General features: G+C 38.3%; 1 protein-coding gene across 2 annotated transcripts in view; it reads right to left on the bottom strand.

Moving 5' to 3' along the window:
* The window catches only part of RASGEF1A (RasGEF domain family member 1A), a 150524-nt gene that overhangs the window by 39654 nt on the left and 87947 nt on the right, over positions 1 to 22923 (bottom strand). The window contains exon 2 of one of the 2 annotated variants that reach the window (XM_088526369.1): positions 9573 to 9687. The exons of the other annotated variant lie outside the window; for it this stretch is intronic. Within the exon in view, the coding sequence (XP_088382495.1) occupies positions 9573 to 9614 (42 nt within the window). The 5' untranslated portion in view covers positions 9615 to 9687. The remainder of the gene's footprint in view (positions 1 to 9572; positions 9688 to 22923) is intronic. 2 annotated transcript variants of the gene reach the window in all.

Raw genomic sequence — 22923 nt, 5'->3', positions numbered from 1 at the left:
CTACAGTCTTTCTAGGCTTCCTGCCCTGGAAGTGTTGAGATTTTTCAAGACACTATTATGCAGTGACCTCCTTTTTTCAGAGTTTTCTACTTAAGCTCACCAGGAAAACCAAAGCTAACAGCACAGCTGAAGTTCTGATGATCATTGTAAGTGTCTTGGGTTCACAGCACATAACTGCTGGAGTACTTGAAGGGCTACTTGGTTGTGAGTAGTTCCCTGCAGCTACACACAGAGAAGTTTATTTTAAAACTTGTTTCCTACTTCAGGTTTCTAAGGAAGAACAGGTTCTTTAAAACTCTGCCCACTGAAAGCTAGAAACAAATGAAATTTTACCGTCTCCTATATTCCTGTTCTTTTTAGAACTGATTAAAAGCTTGTCTACTGTTACGTGCACTGCTCTGGGTTTTCAGGTAGGCAAATTATGTTATCTATTGAATTATTTAAAGTTGTGTTGAATCAGTTACCAATTTATTACTGCTAAATTTCAGAAGCAGCTAAATGGGGAATGGGGGAAAAGGCCTTTGTTTATTCATAAAAGCAATTCTTTAAGTTCTAATGTCACCACAAAGAGGAAGGTCCTTACTTAAACCAATATAAAATTTGGGTGCTCTAAACATTTGCCTCCTGTTTTGTTACTACAGAGTTTAACAAGCCAAGGGTCAGGGCATTAATCCATGACTACGGTGCAAAAAAGAGCTCCTGAATGTGTGGTAAAATATGAGCTGGTTATCAAGGGAACAGAATGGAGAGCATTGCCTGCCAAAGGAGAGAACCTTACAAGGCCACCAGCAAGGGGGAGAGCTGTTCTTGAGCGCTGCTCCAAAAATACCCTGCATTTGGGTGCTGGTTTACATCCTTGGTGTGTATGTACCCTTTATTTCATTCTCATTTTTATGGATTTTTCTTTATTCTGTCAGGAATTCTGTAACCTATTAGACTTTGGTCCTTAAAAAATAAGTTTGATCACCAAATGCCTGTTACCTGGTCTAAATGATAAGAAAGTACCAAGCAGTGAGGGCAAACCCCAGGACCCAAAGTCTTGAAACGTTATCCTTGTCTAGCAATAGTTGAAGCTCTAAATCCTTCTTTACTCACTTTATTGACAAGGCTCCATTTTTTTCTAGCATGAACAACCTTTTAAGAAAGGAGCTGTTGGCAGAGTATACAGTTTTTACAGTGCAGTTCTGAGTCATGGTACTGGAAGGTGCTGAGCAGATGTAGTTCTTATCAATTTACCATTTATTACGAGAGAGACCTGCTTTGTGCATAAAGCTCACTTTCTTATAACTGGATTGCTGTAATTCTTCACTTTTCAGCTCTTTAGACTGAATGTCTTGGCCTCATACATTTAAAGACTGCCTGTCTTGTTTGTTTATTTCCTATTTTGTGATCAAAATGGAAAGATATTGTTTCTGTAAAGAGATCTGTCTCAATTAAGATGCTATTATTTACTTTTTTCAGAATAAGCAAATAAATTTCATGTTCTCCTTCAAAGAGGAGAATCTTTTCTCCTGGGTATCATCAGTCTACAGGGAAAGCTATTACAATTATTTAATGTAATTCCTGAACCATTAGTCACGCTGACTTGTGTTTTGCAAGAGGCAAAGCATTAGTTGCTTACAGTTAATTCTTTAAATTTAAACCATTTATATACTGTGCAAGCCCTATCTTCTTCTAACGCCTTAAGAAAGGAAAGATGGAGGAATATGGGAGATCCTTCTCTCATTTGAGTATGTGAGCACTGTTTTCAGAGTCTTTGTCCGTAGAAAAGGTGTGGAAGAAGGTAACAGCACTGTCACTCCTTTGTCCCGAAACTCGGGTCAATGTCCAGTAGCACAAGTCAGCAAAAACTGACAGCTCTTCCAGTTTGTCCAAGGTATCCGTGGCTCCAAGTGACGCGTGCAGACTGCAGAGATAACTGGGGTGCGGGTCATAGCCCGCTGCAATTTACTGCTTTTGACTGCTGCTTTGCTGTCCTCTCTTTCCCATCTCTCTTCTCTACTAGCAGTGCAGATTTACTCTTTTCGTTTGAAATGAATTTCTAAGCTAGCAGTACACATTTTCAGCCTTACCTTGGCAACATCATCAGCATATGACAAGCAATGTTGCTGTAGATATGTGATTCTGCTAACTTACTCTTAAAAAATAACAACAGGCTAAAATGATTGCAGCTGCTGTTGAGAGACTCAGTTTTAGGGTTGAGCTACCCTGTCATAAGGCAGTCTATTACTTGCATAAAGCTGAGTAATGTTCATTTCCGTTATTGCTTGGTGGCAAAAAACTACAATGGGATGCCTGTTGCTGGTGATAAACATGTATGGTCCCTAAAAGCAAATGAAATTTTGGCCAGACTACTCCTAGCTTTTTCCTAATTTTTTGCCCTTTGAGGTGGCTGAACTGTATTAGTTTAATGTTTGTGGATTGGTTTTTATTTCATTTTAAGGTCTATTTCTCATATAAAACCAAAATGATTTGAAACAGATCAGAAAATCAGGCTTATTTTCCGTATTTCAAATCTGATATTTTTCACTGTCAGTTTCCTAACCCATTTCCTTCCTCAAGGGCCTTAAGTATGTAAACTTCTAAATACAGAGATAGGCAATTTTTTCTTTCTTGTGCTTCTCTATTTAAGGGTTTTTTTTTTTTTTTTTTTTTTGTGTATGAGGCCCTGGAGAATTCAAGCTTCTTTCCTCTTCCAAAATAAAATATCAGCCATTTCAAAGAAGTGGGTAGCTCTTTTTACACATCTTTTTACATGTTCTGCGACACCACCTTCAAATCTGGCCTTCAAACTCTTCTGTGCAGGTGAGAAGGGAGCTCGGTCATGGGACCTCTACAGACCTGGCCGACGTGGTCACCAGGGAGAGGAGTGCACCCAAACACAAGACAGTGTGTTTGGCTTGAGTCCAAGAGAATGACATTGCTTTCAGCAGCTCTACTGTCTTTTTTTTTTTTTTCTGCCCTTTATCTGAAGTTTGCAAGTAGCTGAGACAGCTGAGTCAGGGTGTCTGAGCTTAGAGATGTTAGAAAACATCAAACTAAACCAGCAATGCCAGGCTGATTTCTGGAGTAGTCTGTGGTCTGTAACTTGAACTACAATAACAACTGCAACAAGTGGTTTTGTTTTGTTTTCTCCTGTGTTGCAAACTATCAGTTAAAAAACAAAAACCTAGAGATTTATAAAGACTAATCTGTGTGGATATGTGTGTTCACTTAACCCAGAAGATGGAGATGGATATGGGGAATGGGAGAGAGGAAATAAACCCTGCGCTTGGTAATCAAATTCGGCAGGGGTAATGGAAATGCCTGCAATCGATAGGAGAGGAATGTGATTGAGAAGAATGCTACAAGAGAGAGCTGGGCTGCATGTTGAGGTTAGCACGGAGAAGGGGACAAGGCAGAAAGCAGGTAAAAGCTTGGGCAAACAACAGGAGAAATGAGTGTGCTGAGAAAGTACTGTGGAAAGAAGTGAACACAGAAAGGGGGTGAAGAGGGAGGCATGAAACAAGAGCAAGAGGAGGTAGAAAAATGTTATTTTTCCCATGTATGTGCACTACATTTTCCATTATTAGAGGAAGAAAAGGCACTTTCTATGTGAATACGCATGAAAAGAGTTGCAGACAAATCTCTTCTTATATTTGTGTGATCTATACTGGGTAAAAGCAAGTGGTTATGTCTTTAAAGAATGTACAGCAAAAGTATTTAAACAAAAAAATGTGCATGGTAACGTTGAAGGGGGCACATTTGAGCTTAGGATTTCCTTTCCTATTGTAACATGTATAAAAGACATAGCTGTTACATTGATTTTATTTACATTTGAGCCCTACCAGGAAAAAAAAAATCTTATAATTCTGTCTGAAGCCTCCTTCCTCAAAAGTTTTCAGCCCTTAAAGCATAAAAAAGTTAATCTTTTATTCCCAGACGTTTCTCAGAAGGTCGGTTCTTTCGAGTTCTCAAGGTGCAAACATAGTTTTTTGGATGTAAGAGCTGTTATTGAATCTTAATTGAAGCCTGCACAGTAATAACCTACAGGCAAGTTCTGCAAAGCAGGAAGATACATTGATTGAGTTTTGTGGAGCTTAGGGTAATCTTTTATAGATAGAGAAGTTTTTTCAAATGAAGTATCCTTGAGCATATTTAAAGCAAGTTTAATTAAACTGAATCCATAAGCAATTATTGTTCTTTTTCTACCCTCCCTCTGTTTTCAAGTCTTTTTCAGTGGAGTGTAAATTCTGCCATGTCAAATCTTTCAGTAACATACAAAAAGTATCTATTTAAAAAGTTAGGATTATATAAAAGAAGTATACCCTTTTTCTGCTGACCAGAAAAAAATACATGACCAGCTTAAGTACAGGCCAAAGAAATATCTTATGCTTAACTCTGAGGAAGGTTCAGAGGAAAATGAGGTGCAAAGTAGCAACCTGAAATGTGTATTTTCATAGGTTCATTTAGGTCATAAAACCTTATATGGAGGGAAATAATGTATTTCACTTTTTATCTTGACATGTTTTTTATTTATTTTACTTCTGTGTCATCTGTTCAGGGGTGGTGTTACTGAGTGTGACAGTTGTCAGATTGTGATAGATAGACTACAATTTCCCTAATGCGAATGTTTATTTTACTTAGAGTGCTAACTGTTTAGTTATCTTATTTTGTAAAGCTGTGTGAAGATGAGGAGGAGGAGGGAACGCTTGGAGAAAAGAAAATATAAAATTGTAGTTTTGGTGCTGCTGGAGGAGTGGGTGTTATATGTGGGAGGTAGAGGCATAGAAAAAAAGCATGACATTTACTGAACTTACTGCTCAGACTCCCTGTAGTTTGGATGTGCCTGCTTAGGGTATTTATAGGGGAGGCCCTTGTGTGATAGGAAAACATGATCTTGTGCTTAAAAAAAAAAAAAAGAAAGAAAAAAAAAAAAGAAAAAATAAATCCCTGGTCTCCGTTTTGTCTAAAACACAAAACATAAGCTTAGCAATGCAGAGCAGTCCTTTGAGCCTTCAGAGCTGTCAAGCCGGTCCCATACAGAGACTACGTCCATGAAAGGGCATGTCTTACATCAGAAGTGTTTAATGCCATATGGCTCCGTTGCACAGCTCTCTAATTTGAAACATCATCGCCTGTTCTGAAGGCAGTGTAATATCTCAAGCTAAACAGCCTTTAGAAGGCAGCTGATGTAAGGCTCCACAGGGATCGAACCTGCCTGCTTTTTGCCCTTTATAAATAAGTGGGTGGGTGAAATGGGCTAGGCAGCACTTGAACCATGCTTTTGTTTTTATTGTTAAAATACTCTAGTGAATGAAGCAAAAATATTTAATGTTTTATTTTCCCATGATGTTCCCAAAAGCTAACTGCTTGCAGAACATAATATTTAGTTGTCAAGTTTGGGATGAATGGATTAGGATGCAGAGGTAGTAAAAACCAGCATGTCATCTGCATCAGTCCCATGAGCTCTAACTGTCTTTGAACATCTCCATTGTTTTAGTCACTTCCAATTTGGCTTCCCACTCTGCAGAATTTCCCACGAGGGTGTGATGGGTCAGTAGCAGGCCAAAGATGGGCTTCAGAGCTAATCTAATCAATATTGTGACAAACGTAACGAAAGAAGCTATGTCACCTTGGAATCCCAGTATATTTTATCAGCTCTGTTCCTAATGGGATGTGACAGCAATGTTGATCTGTGTATCCTTAAGGAAGGAGCAAAGTTGTGCAAGGGCTTGTGCAGGGCTGGCTGTGTGACAAAGGCTAATCCGACTCCATTAAGATCAGAGCTGGAGGTCGAAACTAGGGGTCCTTACTTACACTTCAAGCTAGAAACAGTCTTTTTAATAACTACCATTTTCAAATAAACTATTATGCATTATTAGCTCTTCTAACATGTCACATATTTAAAAAGATGGTAACCTTGTTTTTCTGTTTCAGTGGAAAGGTTCTGAAATTGGTTTCACAAATTAGAAAGCAGTAGTAACTGGCTTTATATTTCAAGCAAAACATTTTGATGATCTCTAATAGCTTTGCTTTTGTTTTTCTGAATTGCCTCTTTTTGCAGTGGTATACAACTAGTTCACTTATTCTAAAAGTATGTGACATTTCTATGAGATGAAATTGAACTTTTACTTCTTTTGTTCAATATATATTGGCTTGTAGTACTACTTTATTTTAAGTCCTTCTACCTGTTTTTTTCTCTTTAGTAGCTGGATAGTTTTTACTTTCCTGATGTTCTGTGGCGTGCAATCACTAATATTTATGCTTTTCTGGTTTTGAGATGACAGTTCTGCTAAAGATTGTTTTTCTGATAACCTCATTCTCTCTGCTTGGGATTGTATACACCGTGATCAAATCGGGCTGTTGATGTCCTTAATTCTTATCATCCCAGCTTCTCTGTCCTGATGGGTTCATTGAAAAACTTGGTGTTTTGACTTATCTTGTCTGTTGTCCTTAAAATTCCTCTGTTCGTAAGTGTTCTCCGTGTATTGTGGTGCTGTCTGTACCAGCGTATTCTCAGGGCATGTGCTCACTCTGTCCTTCTACCTTAACAATCCACCTCAGGAAGAATGGGAATAGTTGTCAAAATATTCCTATACTTAGAAATCCTAAGGACTTGTAGACTATAGTTTGGATATTGTGTTGGTTAAGAAGCTGTCATACCTTTTCCATGGGGAAATAACCTTGAATAACCTATCCTGTGAAAATTTACCAGTTTCTTCTCTGCATATTGTATTTTAAAATGGAAAAAAATAATAATAAAAAAAATCTATCCTTTATCTTGGTTAAGCTGTTTCTCAGTTTAAAGTATTCCAGTTTTCTTTATGAGGACTTCCATAAATTTTTTTGATATGTAAATACTAGAGCAAAGCTCTCATGTACTTTTTCTTAATCCTGCAATTACAAGGCTACACAGCCTTTCAACTTTCCTTAACATGAAACTAAACCCTCTTCTCACCTGCTCCTTTGCATAATCAATGCACTAAGAATTATGGACATAACAGCAAAATCCAGCTCCTGAATCCAAGGGTTGGTAGCTATGTGTCATTGCTGCTCGCTATTTCTCTCTAATAAGCTGTAAGCAGTACAGTATCTTATTAGTTAATTTGAAATTCATTTCTCAAGAGATTGCATGGCTTATGTGCACTAGGTCCCTACTAAATTCACCAGACTGAGAAACTTAGTGTTGGTTTGGATCTTACTGGCTGCAGCAGAAACAGTAATTTCCCTGTATGATAGCATATTTGATCCAGCAGAAATTATACTGAAATGATTGCAGAAACTCATGAAAATAAGAGCTCTAACTTTTTAGCTGGTTTTATTTATAATGTTTAAAAACCTGCTTTATTTTACTGAAAAAATATTTTACACTGTTGTTTACACTAGCAAAAGAAGATATTTCAGTGCAATTCAAATACTCTAAGGATCTAGTGTTGTTATTGTTCTCTGAGTGTTCAATTAATTAATCTGAGAAGGAAGGAAAAAAAAGAGAGAGACAGGATGAAATCTCCAACCAGAATACCTAAATTTGCCTCAGCTATCTGAAACTTGGATCGTTGACAATTTGGGGGCTGCCACCTGAGTTTGGGATGAGCAAACACCCGTGTAAAAAAAACACCCGTGTACCGCAACAGCCTGACATACCAACCTCTGTGTCTGTTCCTCTACAAGAGCACGGTATGAAGCAGCCAACCTGGATGGAGTCAGTTCACTCCATGTTATCTAATACCCACGTACTACACGGAGCAACCCAGCAGTCTATCGCCTGCATCGCAACCGTAACCTTGCAGCTTGCCCAGAGGCGCGTGGGACTCCCTGGGCCCCGGCAGCCCCCAATACGGGTCGGATACAGCGCAAACTCACCCGGCTCTCAAGGAACATGTCGCCTCGTGGCTGGGCCCTGTCCCCGCTCTGTGCTGCCACGCGGCAGGTGGCTCAGAACTGTCCCCAGTGTCGCACGTGCGCGTTAAGTCTGTTGGGTCCTGTGGCGAGTCCTGTGTTTTCCATTACAATTATACCCCTGAAAAACCGAAAGTGCTGCGGGGGTTGCGCACAGGAGGAAATTCTGAGAGCCCCCGTCTTCCGCTGCGGGGGAGTCATGTGCTGCGCTCTGGTAATGACCGGGAACTTCCAGGCCTGCCACCGTGTTCACTGAATGAGAGTGAAACTAAAGTTGTTTTGCTGTTTGCCATATAGGATCATAGGAATTAATATGCCACTTAGACTAGCGCGCAGATGCTGTGAAGGAAAGGAAGTAGCTATTGGGCAGGTGTTTGTAATTATCTTCCTGTAACATTGCTGTTATTTCTCTGAAATTCTATTTTTGGTATGATTTTTGAGCAGTATTTTTCAAATTTTTAACTTTAATCATCTATTTGGGTAAAGTATAAAATTACTATAAATGTAGCTGGAAAATATTTTTAATATTTTCCATAGAAATTTAACAGATAGGAGCACTCTAGAATTAAACTTGCTGGATTTCTAGATTTTCAATCAATGATCTTTGTGCTTTGTTTTTTCAAAGTAATATGCACTGCATAAGCAAGCACTCCTTAAAAGCTCATTTAAATTGGCTAGAAAAGTGCTAGATGGATTCAGGCTGCAGATGTGAATGGGTTTCCCCAGTGGTGTTTTTTTTTTTTTTTTTTTCTCTCTCTCTCTCAGAGTAATAATAAAGAATATGTTCTCTCTATCCACATGTATCCACAATGTGAAATATTCCACACAAGGACAAATCAGAAAATAGAAAAAGGAATTTTCTATGTAGATAATGTCAATTAGTAGATAATGAAGATGGCATTTGTCGTGGTTGGGAGGAGGATGAATGAGAGGTATTGTTCTCCCTTTAAATAAGGGCATGGAAATTTAAATAAAGATGTAGAAATAAGGAGATTAGGGAAACTGGGCAATTGGTATTGTAAATGAGGAAGGGGGCACAAGGGTGTTTGCTGGAGGGGATTCGCATATATCTGTGGAAATGCCAGCAACATGGAGGGCAGCTGAGAAAGGGAATGTAAGAAGATCAGGGCATGGTTGTGTGTTCACATGCTCACCGAATGCGTTTGGAAGAGGTTAGTTGGCTGCATTTCTTCTGATGTGTGGGGCATGGTATTCAAGGTGAACAAATGTAATGCATAGGAAGGACGTGTCTTTTACAGGTAACACGTGTTTAGGTGAGTTTTGGGAGCAGATGCTGAAGTGGATGCCCAAGCAACATTTAATGAATCCCTTACTCAGTGGTTTGTTTGGGGCGATGGAAGGGAGAGGTGCAGGCTGGACAGTGGGGGCTGTTGAAAGGAACCATCAGCAATATGGAATTTTGCAGTGAACTTTGCCCCTGTTCACTGTCTTTTGCCAGTGAGCCCATATCCACAGTTGGGCTTCAAATGAGCTCAAGATTATTTCTGCACCAGCCTACTGAGTCTTTTAATGGCTGGGCCATTCAACTATATTCACTCCATTTAACTATAAGATTGCCCGTTGTGAGTCCTGAGCAAAACAAATCTCTAACTATTAATTAGTCTTTCAGTACTTTCAAATAGAAAAAGGGAGTTTTACGTAAGGATTATAAAATGTAAAATAATACTTACTTTGCATTTCTTTACAGCAGCATTGCACAGTGGTTCTGCCATCCAGCCTTTCGCAGTGGGTGGACTTCCAGCTATTTCACTCTCTGATTTTTGTCATGGGTCTTGCCTCCTTCCCCTTAAAATGAGGGGTGCAATGGATTACTATTCAGAACATACAGTTATATTCCACTAAAAATTCATGATAGTATCAGAATAAAATTTGACACAGATAGTTTTAGTAAAGCGAAGGTCGTAAGAAGGAGGAAATAGCACAAATTCTGCGCGTAAAAGAGAGGAAGAAAGGCAGAATTTTAAATACTAGATGCCAGAAGAGGAGGAATAGGAAAAGAGTTGGAAGGGTCAAAAAAGAGCAAACAAACATAAAAGGGCAATGACAGCTATTTTAGAGGATGACTTTCATTATAATATACTGGAAAGTCCTTAAGAAGCAACATCAAGTATAGTGTCAATAATATTTACATTGCAAAATTGACTGCTGTAAAAACTACATGCTGAACAGTAATCACAAAAGCATTTGAAATTTATTTGGGAATTATGGTGATAGAAGAATAACTTTTTTTTTTTGCCTATGAAGTACTATGTCAAGATAAAGGGACAGCACAATAATATCTTGTCAGGATGATGGGTAAATCATTAACAATATATATGCAGTATCGACTAAACTGCCCGTTTAAATGTGACATAAAAATAAAAAGCCTGACAACCATTCTATTGACACCTAAATAAAATGGGCTGAAGAGAATCCAAGTCCTGAAAACTAATACAAACCTAAGTTTGAGATGATTTTAGTAGTTATAAATACAGCAAGAATTCCCCACAGATTAATCTTTAAACAAACTCTCTAAACGCAAACATGTTTTTAGTAGCATTTGGGCTTTGTTCTTACTGGATAATCAATGTTACTACATGACTAAGCTGGACTTTATGTTGTAAATCTCTGAGTTTATGGGCACACAAATATAAACTTTCAAGGCATTTTATTTTTCTCTAAAGTATGAGACTTAAAAAGTTTTTTCTTAAAGTAAGACCTGCTAAAATAGAAAAAAAAAATCCTATGTTTACTTCTGTGTCAAAGTAATGTGTAATTTGTTTGCTTTTTATTGGGGAGTAGTATTTTTGTGTTCTTTCCTGATCCTAATAACTAATATGTACTAGATTCCTAGAACTATAACTTTAGAGGCCCAAACCTCCTGGACTGTAAACACTGAAAAGGTTAAGGACTCTTTTCGGAAGCTTCTGTTGTGCCTTTGATGTGTCTGTTACTGTGATATAACAACTCCTTCCTGGTATTTCTCCTGTAAATCGTCAGGTATCAGTGCAACTGTTTGGTGCATTTGTTTGAAGGATGCAAATACTAAATTATTTGACTTGGACTATTAGTCTATAAAAACTGCTTTTCATTAATTCTAAGTGTTTTGCCGGTGAAATATGTTTGTGTATTTGTTTTAGGCCTGAGACCACTTTAATTTCTCTTAGAAACCAGACTAAGAATAGTATTTGTTCTTTAAAAATAATAAAAGAATAACTGTGTAAGTATTTTATAATATTTTACACCAGCTGGAATCATGTGCGGTGAGGTATGATAGTGACAGTGACATCACAGCCATAAGAAATTGAGGACTAAATTTTCACAGGCTTGCAGCTTGAAGGCTGAATTTTCGAAAGTGATTGTGTCACCAGTGGATTTTGTTTTCTGTTGATGCTTGTTGATCCTCCTAATTAGTTTAAACGAGCTTTTAAACCTCCTAGGCAAAGTGATTTTAATTCATTTGTAGATAAATTTGAACTAAAATCTGATTTCTTTGATTTTTTTTTTTTTTTTATTTTCATAATCCAAACAGGATAGGAAGTAAGCTGGAAACATGAAAAATGCAATATGGAGCACAAATACATTGTGCTGTTACTTTTATATGATATAGTGTTTTCCCTTAGTACTATCAATGAAGAAGTGCTTCTTCTGTGTTAACAGCTTCAGATTTTGCTTAGAGCTGTTGCTTTCTTTTTAATATTCATAATTTTATTTTTTCAATACATTCTTGAATTGGTAGAGCATCTGTAATGGCATTCCATAACTTCCATAAGATAACTTCCATAAAAATAATTGGAGGAACTTCTGGCAGGCCTTTCTAACCTCCGTTGCAAAAGCCGTTAGAATGTATTGCAGTAGTAGCACACACTTGTGCTTAGATTGTATGCTTAGTTAAACACGGTTACCTAGAAGCCAGTTGTGTTTATGCACATTCCTTGTAAAGATCTGTGCTATTCCCGTCAGTAAAGCCCGAAGTGCTTTAATGGCAAACGTGCTGACTTCTTGTTCTAGGGTATCTCTTCTCATTTTGTTTACTCATGAGAAAGTCTGTAGGGCAGCACGTCTGGCCCTTCACCTGAGAATGAGAGAAAGTCTCCCGATGCTGTGGCCTAACTGGAATCCACATGCAGTTACGGGGCCAAGTTTGTGTTGACCTTCAGCGTTGGCAGGGTGCGAGCTGTTGCCGTTGCTGCATTACGGATCAGCTGTACTCCTGCGTGCAGTCAACGCTTGGCAAACGCACGTGACGCTGTTGTTTCTCGTTCGGCTTCTCTCGACCACGTGTCCCGCTTGAAAGCACTGAATGGGCTCAGTTTCAGCTGGAGCTGGATGTGCCCACACCGGGCTAAGCTGGCGAGGCTGTCTGCGTGGTCTGAATTCACTGCCAACTTCTCTTTTTGGAAAGAGAACGATTTCCTGTTAGCACAAATAATGAAATGCACCACTGTTCATGTAAGGTGGAAACCCCCATGACTCTCAAAATTTTATGTAGTGGAACCTACAGCAAGTGCAAAACCGGTACTTCTATATTTGGAGAAGTGGGGAAACTACTGTGGCACTAAAAGGTTAAAAGGTGTTCCCCCCCACTCCATCCAGCTACTTTAATGTAGTGATTTGTAGGAAAGGACAAGAAAGCAAACCAATACAAATCATTGTATTTGGGGGGGTATTTCTGCACTGAACTGAAGATGACACTTGGTGTTGGAAGATAATTATAGCAGTGATATCTCTGATCCGTATTCTGTGTTGGCATAGTATAAAAATTAATACCACAAATACAGTTTTTAAATGCACAAATATTATTGTTCAGAGCAAGTGGTTATGATTTTTACTAATATCAAAGACCCTATACATGCTGCAGGCTTAAAATTAGAAGTACTGCAGTTCCTGAGAAAGCTATTAGAGTGCTGTTAAATAAAAGATGTGACTTATCTAGATAAGTTGTCATGAATATTTCTAGTTGTGAACACAGAGCTGTATTTTGTGGTTGGAACTGACTGACTTTAGAGGGAGACACTTTTTTTTTTTTTTTTTTTTTTTCCTTCCCCTCTCCATTTTTGACATATATGAAGGTTTGATTTGGGTGGTTGGTAATAGATTACATTTCTGGCTATTAATATTGAAGTTTAGTTTTGATGGAATGTTGTCTTAAAGCAATGTCAAGGTCACTAAAACATATGAATATGACATTTTTGTGTGTGCATGTCTGTGTCGTCTTACTCAATGCTGATTGACTGCTTGCAGTTTATTCACCAGTGTCATTGATTCTCCTGTTAAGAAAATGAAGCATAAGAAAAGCTCTAGGAAAATAAAATGGAAAATCTGGAGTATAACAGTTTGTAATTCCAAAAAGATGCAGATTGCGAGCAGTTGGATAGCAAAAGATACTGTGGTTGGCGGGTAGGAAGTTGCCATGGTGTGGTTTTCAGTTAGTCTAATCTGTGGTGTTTTATAAATAGTGGAGACTTTTTTCAATTTTTATTATAGACATTACAAGGTGCTGCCTAAAACTTTGCTAGCAGAACTTGATCTGACAAATACTGACTTAGAACATGGAGACGTTATGAGATTTCCATTGGTTTTTCCTTCCCATATTACAAAAAGGGAAAAGACAGTAGCCATTAGGGAAAGGAAATTCCAAATGGGATATTCTGATATGGGAGTTGTAGTAGTTTGGCCTGGAAAAGTTTGTTATTATTCCATTATGCAGTTACTCTATCAATATTACCTTATGTGAGAAAGTGGTTTGCAAGAGCTAATGTACAAACTGTACTTTTTAGGCATAATTTGATGTTGAACCTTTTATTTTATTTTGACTGTAAACTCATACTTAAGAGTGAATGAGAATAGTCATGCTTTTACAGCTTACAGGATTTCAAATTTTTATTTTAATTCATTTATTTAGTAGTGAAGATTTAGGGAATGCTTAAATATTTTGCCTCCTCTGCAGTGTTTCTATTTCATGTAGATTGAGAATAAAATTATGTTCACTTTCAGTTTTACTTAAAGCAAGAAGAGGAAGTAGCTTTAAAAAAAAAAAAAAAAAAAAACAGAATACCATTGCATGATGTCTGATTTGTGACTTTCCAGAGCTGGTCTTTGATTGCCCAATGCAACTTGCTGTAAGCGTTGGTGGGAAAGAGAAATTTTTGTGCTTGAAACCACAGTCTATATTTGAAAGTCACTTCTTTATTTTTGATAATAATGGCAACAGGATGGAAACCAAGTTTTCCAGTTAAGCAATATCAAAAATAGAATAAACCTATAAATATATCAGGAAAATATACAGATTGTAAATAATACCCTCTATAGACTTTCCTTTAGAATAGAGATGAGTTTCCCTGTCGCTATTGCAGTGCTTGCAGGATAACGCCCGTCCTAGGAAGTGAACATTTGTAGTTGTTCACAGAGGGGAGAACCATGCGAAAACGGGCGTTTCTGGTGCAGTTGTAGCTGGGGCTGGTCAGTGCCCTTGGCAGCACCGTTTGGATGCAGCACAGCAGCATTGGCACGACCCAGTGCCTGGGCTCTAGGCCAGAGAGCAGGACGTAGAGCTGGTGGAAGCTAGTGGAGCTAGTTGCAAGAATCAGACCTTTCAATACGGGACCAGATGTTGAGTTTATCTGCACAAAAGCAGGGAGGGTTACCTTGCTCCCTCTGTGTGTGTGCTCTGAAGTTATCCTGCTCCAGGAACCTGGAGTTTTTGCAAGTCTTTGCTGGAGGTGCCGTGCAGCAAAGATGACACAGGAGGTTGCATTTTAGCCTTGGGATTTATCTGTAGCGCGGTTTCATTCAAAAAGCCAAACAAATTTATTGAAGTCTTTTGTTTGTTTTGTTTTTTCGTGTAATATTGATGGTGTTTTTTGCAAGGAAGAGCTGGCATTAAATGGCTTTATTAAAGAGCCAGAAAGACACTGTGTACGACAAAGACACAGGCCTTAGCTCACCACTGGTATGAGAGAGCACAGCAGTTCAGCGGCCCTTCACAGAGAAGAGCCAGGTTTGCTTGCCCCATAATAACTGCAGAACATGCAGTAATGCATATGTACACGAGGGTAGTTTAAAAATGTGATAAAAATACAGCTGTGTTAAGCAGTAAAACAATGTAATCTTGGAAGTGTGTTAAGACATTAGTTGAGATGAAGTCCATTTTCTGAGTCTGCTGTAGATATCCTTGTGAGGTGTGGGGTGCTAGACAGGTAAGTGGAGCTCTGTGTCCCCTCTGTTTCCAGTCTGGCATTTGCATGGCTGTGGTAGCACTGACTATTTTAATGACTTCTTGGAGAAGTGGAAGATGGAAAATACCTAATATATGTATTAATTACAGTTTCATGTTCATCGATGTCCTAGTAAATATTTGATTTTCAGTACTTTCAGTACAGTGGAAATGGTGATTTAATTGGCAAGGCTGTGCTGTGTCTTACTGTTTCAGCGTATAGAATTCTTTATGATATTGAGTATGGGGGTTTAATTATTTGTACCAGGTCTGCTGCTTTTTTGTGTGCTTAGAAGGATTTCCATTTGTAAGTCAGAAGGGGAAATTCTGGCTGTGGAGCTGCTCTACACTTTTCAGGAAATAGCCCATTTACTGGGGATTTCCTTGGTGAAACGGATTGCTTGGCACAGTCTCAATGTTTGCAAATTTTGAGCCAAATTTTCAGTGGACACTATCTCCCTTTTCAATTATCTTTCTTAGTCCAAATATTTATTCTCAGATCACGATGGAAGATTAAATTCCTCTTAAAAAAAAAAAAAAGTGTAATCACTGGTGAATCGCTTTATATTTGCATTCAAAATGAACCATCCTTTGTGTGCCTCTAATCATTCTCTGGTTTAAAAGTTGAGTTAGAAGGCAATGTACTTTTTGCCTTTTTTGCTTGTTTGTTTGCTTTTGATTTTTGAAGGAGGATGGGAGAGGGGTGCCTTTTGCATTATTTACTTTCCAGTAGTTCTTTATAGCCTAACTGTTCAATGAGCTCAATCTGTCTATAAACTGATGCTTTTACCTATTATTTATTCCCACATTTTTTATTTTATTATTTTTATTTATTATTTGTTCCCACAATTTTGTATATGTATTGTCAGTATTTTCTGGTATCTCACAATGTGTGTCCCAAAAATAGAATGAGGATCCTTAGAAGAGAATGAGGTCTCAGAGTGTGACCTCAGATGACCAAAACAGAAGCTGTGGAAGAAATAACTGTTCTGAAAGAAAACAGAACAGTAGCTCAACTGCAAAAACCCAGCCTGGAAAGCACCAATTTCTCACATGAATCTTAAGCAATTTCTTTGCTTATAGGCAATTCCAAACTTTCCAAACTCTTTGATATCAAAATAGTTCATACAGTCACAACATGTGAGTTTCTATAAAAGGTGTTTGAATGTGATAGCGTTGGGAAGAAGGTGGAGAAGTTTGAGAAGCTTGCTTTATTCCGAGAAAAATGGCAATAGGAAAGAGGGTGCCAGAATACTGGAAAAAAAAAAGAGGGTGGGGAGTGTTGGGTTAGATTGAAGTGAAGCAGAAGAGAAAATCTTGGAAATGCAGATGACAACTGCACACATGTAGCCATGAAAAGCTGGACATATATTTTGAATTTGAGATTCCCTGCAAATACATTCATAAAATATTGCTATTATGACATAACAATCGTAGAAAATAAGCACCTATGTTTGAAAGTCTGGGCTGAGGGCCAGCAGGCTGTGAACTCTGCTTCTAGAATGCATCGCTGCTCTTGTTTTTCTCAGTGTCGTGTAGTTTTCCTAGTAGATGCAAAAGACCAATTTATGGAAAATTAATTTAAATGAATAAATAATGAGACAAACAAGATCAGAATCTAAACAACTTATCCTTCCACCTCACCCTACAGAAAAAAAAAACAGGAATGTTTCAACTGAAAGCTCCCAGCAGACTCTTAGCTTATGGCTGTGAATAATGTACAGAAGAAGTAACATGGTATTAAATATATAGGCTAAATTATCACGATAAGGTGGTATAAGAAAATGCCTGCCCTAAGGCACTTTATGTTGAAAGACAAAGGGATGTGTTTAATTGGTCTTGTCCTTCTCTTTTGGAGCACTTGCCTGAGTTTATTTTTCATGTTTGTTTTGGCATTCCCTTGTTATATAATGCCAGGTTGAAGCATTCTCTGCTTTTTATTTTTTTGTTTCTGCATAAAATCTGCATGAATGAAGCGGGCCAGTGGGAACAGATGGAGAAAAGATGACTCCTGACATGCTCTGGTGATGTGAAACTTCTTTCCTATTTCAAAAGGTTCCTAGAGCAGTATCAGTAACAGCAGTAGATTTCAAAATAGTAATAAGAACAAGAGCTGGGGCAGTGTTAGTTGGGGTCTGCATGGTGCTCTTTTCCTCGTGTGTTTTAAAGTTTTTATAGGTTTCATGGGGGAATTAGTAGGGAAAATTTTGCTCCATATTATATGGGAAGTCAGCTTAGATGGTGATTATCATCCCCTTCGGCTTCCAGATCTTGGAACAGTTTAGCAGGAAGTGAAACTGCTCCCAAAGGCTAACAGTGGTTCTACCTGAAGACTGGCGGTGATGTTAGCTTGAAAGATGTTGCTGAACTTGTTTCATTTCCCTGTGGATAAGTACCTACATTAACACAGACCAAACACAGACAGCAGTGGTGGTGTCCTTGTTTACTGCTAAGTGCTTTGGCACGGAGACACACACAGAGTGACACATCTTGGTGAATGTGGAGGAATCTTTCTTAGCTAGTGCCCAGGCTGCATCTGTTTATTTGATGGAGGGCTTTAGTATCCCACGATGTATTTTTTTTTTTTTTTAAATGTCAAGGGTTATGCTGGGCCTCTAGTGCTTTGGGGGAAAATGCTGTGTCACCCTATTATCTACCTCTTGATAGACTGGATGGAAGGGTGTGGGCAAAGCTTTGGGAACCGGCATTGTGCTGATCACAATCTCCAGACCGTAAGAACTACATCGCATAAGGCAGCATCCCCAAGGGGTGACAGGGTAGTTTAAGATTTGACACTGATAGTTGTTGAGCCTTTCTCACCATGGAAATATCTTCACCTATCCTAGTTTGCAGTTTGAAAAATCAACAGAATGCTTTTCTTGGAAAAACTTCCCTTTGTTACTACTCACTAAGTGTGATGAGGAAAACATGTCCAAGAAAGGCACCCGGGATATTAAAGAAATGGGACAATTATCGCAGCAAGGATGCAAAGCAATAGAAGAAAAAAACTTGAGGGGTGGTAAAAAGGTCTATTAGTACCCACACCTCACCAGAGAGGAGAAGACCTGTCCTGCCAGGCCACCGTCTGTCACAGCACTTTAGTGGGGCAGCAGTCATCAGCACCTGCTAGCAACCCTTTGCATTTAGGTTTGGGGTTTATTTGGCTGCTCTTTGTTTCCCTTTGCCGTGCTTATTCCCGAGGAGTGAGCCGGGCGCAGGGAGGGCCTGGCACCCAGGGAGCAGTTTCCCTGACAACTGGGAGCCGGGAAGGCGCCCGCCGCTCGCTCACACGTCGCTGCAGCCTCTCGGGTGAGCACCACCAACCGCCTCGTCTTTTTTTTTTTTTTTTTTTTTTTTTTTTTAACATCCTTTGCTCAGGAGACTCCGTCTCAGTGTGGAAGTGCTGAAGCTCAGAGGTGAGCAGGCAGCACAGTGCCTGTCACTGAGCTCATTTCGCTTCGTTTTTGTCATGTATACATCTCAGGAAAAAGACTTACATGTGAGACGAGTCACACAAGCTGAACTAATCCAGGAATAAGGGCGTGAAGTGCCATTTCTGTCCTGCCTGAATATTTAGGCATATATTTTCATAATCCTTGTTTTGAATTCCGCTTGGTATTTTAGTGTGAGGTTCATGGCAGTAATGTGTGATCTGGTTACATAGCTTCAAAAAGCAACCTTGATATTTGACCTTCATCTATTTTTTATCAATTAATATCAGTGGCTACGTGACTTGGCCAGCAAAAATGCATCAAGTAACAGATTTATTAATACATCAGGCACTATAGATAAGCAGATGTACTAGGTACATGACGTAGCGCTTTTGACTGCTATGGTCCAGAATCTGACGGGGGCTAAAGCATATTTTAATGCAAACTGTAATATAGTCAACTTCAAAGCCACCATTAGAAATGGTATTTTACTTTCAATCTGCAGATCTGAGGAGGCAACAGTGTGTGAGATTCTCTGCTGAATTAAGTATGTTAGTTCCAGTAAAAACATTGCATCGGCTGAAATTTGCTTTCAGTGCCATAGTATGTAATACAGGTAAATGGACGGATGAGTCATTGGAGCTGTCTCTCATGTTCTCCCCTGCCACAGAGCTGCAGTGTGATTCTCACATGGGTGGACACAGATGGGCTCTGTCAGGAAAGTGACTGAGATGGATACGAGGGAAATCTGATCCGAGCGCTATGTAATATTCTGTAACATTCTTATGTTTTTGCTCTGTAGAATCCAGATGGCAACTGCCTTACATCCAGAATGATGTATGCAGTATTTAAAATATGACACAAAGTTACTCAGCAGTGCTCTAATATTTATTACATTCTTTGCCTTTCAGGATAACAATAATTTAGTAGCTTTCTTTCATAGACCATGAAAGGCTCCAAAAATATACCAACTTATTTTTCAAGTAAGGATGTTGGGCTCTCTGCTTGGTGAATTTTATCTGATGCCTTTCTGAGTTAATGCATAGCCAAATAAAGACTCCAGTTCCCCTGACATTCAATCCTGTGACCTATTCAGCTAATTTATTAGTACAAAACCCCCAAAGAAAACCAGAACAGTACTGTCTTTTCTTGTGTGACCTTTCGTCTCTCTGTTGTGAATGCATATGGAGGAACTCTTTTTTTTTTTTTTTTTTTTTCCATGGAGATTTACTGTAGTTTGTACAAATGAAGGGATTTCAAGTGCCCCCTAGCTTTCACTGAACTGAAGGGAGAGTTCATAGCAAATGAACAAAAAGTTTTACAAAGCTTATTCATAATTAATCATAGGCCTATGATGGTGAGATCCTTATTCTTATAGATAATTAACTCAGTCATATGGTCTCCTGAAAGTCTGATCATTATTCTGTACTTACAAGCCTGATACAATTCCATCCACTGAGGTCAGAACCAGAATGGTTATTTTTGAGCAGTTTTCCTTATTCGTCTTAAGATCTTCTTTTTCCTTGGATTACTGCATGTTAAATCTGAGTTACTGGTGGAAATCTTATATTGTGGTTTTCATTTCTGTGATTACTGTAGCATGTAGGGACACTAGCAGTGATTGTTCCCTTAATAGGAGTTCTCAGATTTTTTTTTTTCTTTCAGAATTATCTTTTCATGGTGTATGCTTCTCTCGGGAAGAATGTTATATAGTTTATTTTTTAGATTAGATGCTTGCTGATTAAATAGGTTTTTCATTTTGACTTTTGAAATATGTGGATTACCTCACCTAGTTGTTATCATTTATAAGTCTGCCATAAAAAAAAAAAGATCTGCTTTTCCATCTATTTTATGCAATGAAGGCATTCAATGTTTTTGTTGCTGGAAATGTTTCAGGAACAGCATCATAAAAATGGGGCCTGAAGGAGCTGAAGCTGTCACCCGAAAACCACCAAAGAGAAGATGGACAATATTCTTGACATATAGTTTTGAAAAGGTTTTTAAAAGATTTTAATGAAAGAGGGGTTATCATCATATTGCCTCTGCTTTCCGATTCATGTGTATATTCTAAACAAAGCAATTGCAGCAAAATATCCTCCTAGAATATTTTCCAATATATTTCACTTGCTTTTCCTGAGACACTTTGTGAATTTTTATAGTTTGGAGCTCAAATTTGAACACTGAATTCTGGCTGGCAAGACAACAGCAGTGAAAAGAATGGAATAATTACCCCTGCTGCCATGCATATGCCATTCCCCTTATCTCTCAGAATTAACTTTTTTTTTTTCATGAATCTTCCTGAGTATTGACTCAGTAAGGCTACTGCTTACTGTGTTTCTCTTCTTGTATTCATATATTTGCTAACAGTACTCTGGACTTATCATGTACCTGTCCAATTGGAATTTCATCCCTTTTTTAAATTATCAACTAGTTAAGATTTTGAATTTAAATACTGTTTTCCGGAGTATGTCTCTTGCTTTGGCAACATTCTTAATTTTTTCCTGTGTAATTTGTAGTGAGTGATAGTGAGATGCTGGGTGGCAGCAGGCAGTGTAGACCCTGTGTAACAAGCCCCTGATAGGTCTGACTCCATTAAGATTTTATGGCTGATTGTGCATCTTGTTTATGGTCAGCACGTGTGGAGAAAACTTCCTTGGGTTCCTTATGAGAATGTGACAGAGCAAAGGACCGTGCCATAGTTAAGGTTTGTCATCCTTCTGCTCTATCCTAGTTACTAGGCTATTTATCCCATTGAAAAAGAATATTAGAATGGTTTGACATGGTCTGTTCTTGGCAAATTTATATCGGCTCATTCTCGTCACTTTATTATGCCTTGGTAGCGTGCAAATTGCTAGTTTTCCTCCTAGGTTTTCCTGAGCGTTATAGTTAACATCCTTGTGTGTAATACGATGAATCCTTCCTTTTAAAATACTATGTTCATCTTTCTCCAGTAATCTGATATGGTCCCCCTCTGTGCTCTTTGCTGGGTACAAAATAGAAGCATTATGGAACTGGCACAAGTGGAATACTGGAAAACTAATTACATATCTATTCTCATGAGCCTCTCATCTAAATATTGCAGCTATTAGAGGATTAATTAGCTTGAACAAACATCAGATGTTTACAGCTAACTGATTTTTCAGCTTTACATCATGCACAATGCTGTTGTGCTGAATTTGGTGTGATTTTTGCGCACAAATTTCGGCAACAGCAACAAACCCTTGGTACAATGCAGTTAGTTTTCAGAAAAGCTTCTGTGCTATTTTTGTGCTAACTTACTAAGATTTTCAGCCTGTTTTATGGATGTTCCAGCCTGTCCCAGATATCCACTTCAGTCTGTTCAACAGCTCCTGCAAGAAGTGTGTCGGCAATTTACTTTGCCAGCAGTTGTTCAACTGTGTTGCAGTATGTTTGACAGAAATGGTTAGCAATGAAAATTGATGCTGATCTACTTGCCTTGCTCATATCAAAAGAACATAACAAAATAAAGAGCAAATATTTGCATATTTGTATCAATTTTTGCATCATATATGCCAAGTATATACTGCAGTATTTCACATCCTTTCTAAGGTCCGCGTGCAAGAAATGTGTTTAGCGGTTTGAAAAGTTTTATTGTTTCATTGAATTTGAAAAGATTATTCAGAAACTAAATGTTGAGGCATACATGCAAGCACTTGCAGAAATATATTTTGTTTTCATCATTACTTCAAGCAAATCTGTTAGGTTTCTTGTGAGCACCACTGCAATCCAATCAATATTCTTTCAAGGAGCAAAACCCTTGGAGTTCCCTTGTACTCATTCATGGTACCCTGTTTCATGAACTGATAGGTCATCTTACAGCCTCCCATAGCTGCCATATGCTCCTTAGCCTCAAAAACATCATTTTTAATTTATCTCAAGTCTACTGATTATGATGAATACTCCTCTGACTGCGTTAGTTTTAGCAAAAATGTTAAGATAAGTATTCTCCGGATGTAAACCTGTTTGAGTTACATTTGTGGAAAGAATTCATCTGTGTCTTTTAATGTCAACTCTACTTTAGAAATGAATTTGTAGACAGTAGCTATCAGCTTTCTTCTCAGCACCTTACAAGCCAGCTGTGAAAAAGCTTGTTCTGAATAAAGACAAGTATAATTTATCATTTAGAACTTGTATTTTTAAGTAGTCCCTATCAGCCAAGGACAGATGGTCTGTTGTTTCCGAAGTGGAAACTATTTGCACTGAATATCAAAGCATTGCAATGGGGAATCGGGGAATCTGATTCAGAAATGTGAGTTGTTGTGATATTTAATTTTCTGCCCCCCCCCCCCTTTTTTTTTCTCTTGGATTAGATCTAATTTTAAAGTTGTTGGGGGATTTCTGTTGATTTCAGGGGAAATTTAATCAGATTTCTTG

This window comes from Tinamus guttatus, unplaced genomic scaffold, assembly GCF_059628265.1.
Source record: "Tinamus guttatus ecotype Peru unplaced genomic scaffold, ASM5962826v1 Tinamus_guttatus_pri_ptg000246l, whole genome shotgun sequence".
NCBI lineage: Eukaryota > Metazoa > Chordata > Aves > Tinamiformes > Tinamidae > Tinamus > Tinamus guttatus.
The sequence above is the reverse complement of the archived record's forward strand: the minus strand, read 5'-3'. Positions and strand labels throughout refer to the sequence as shown.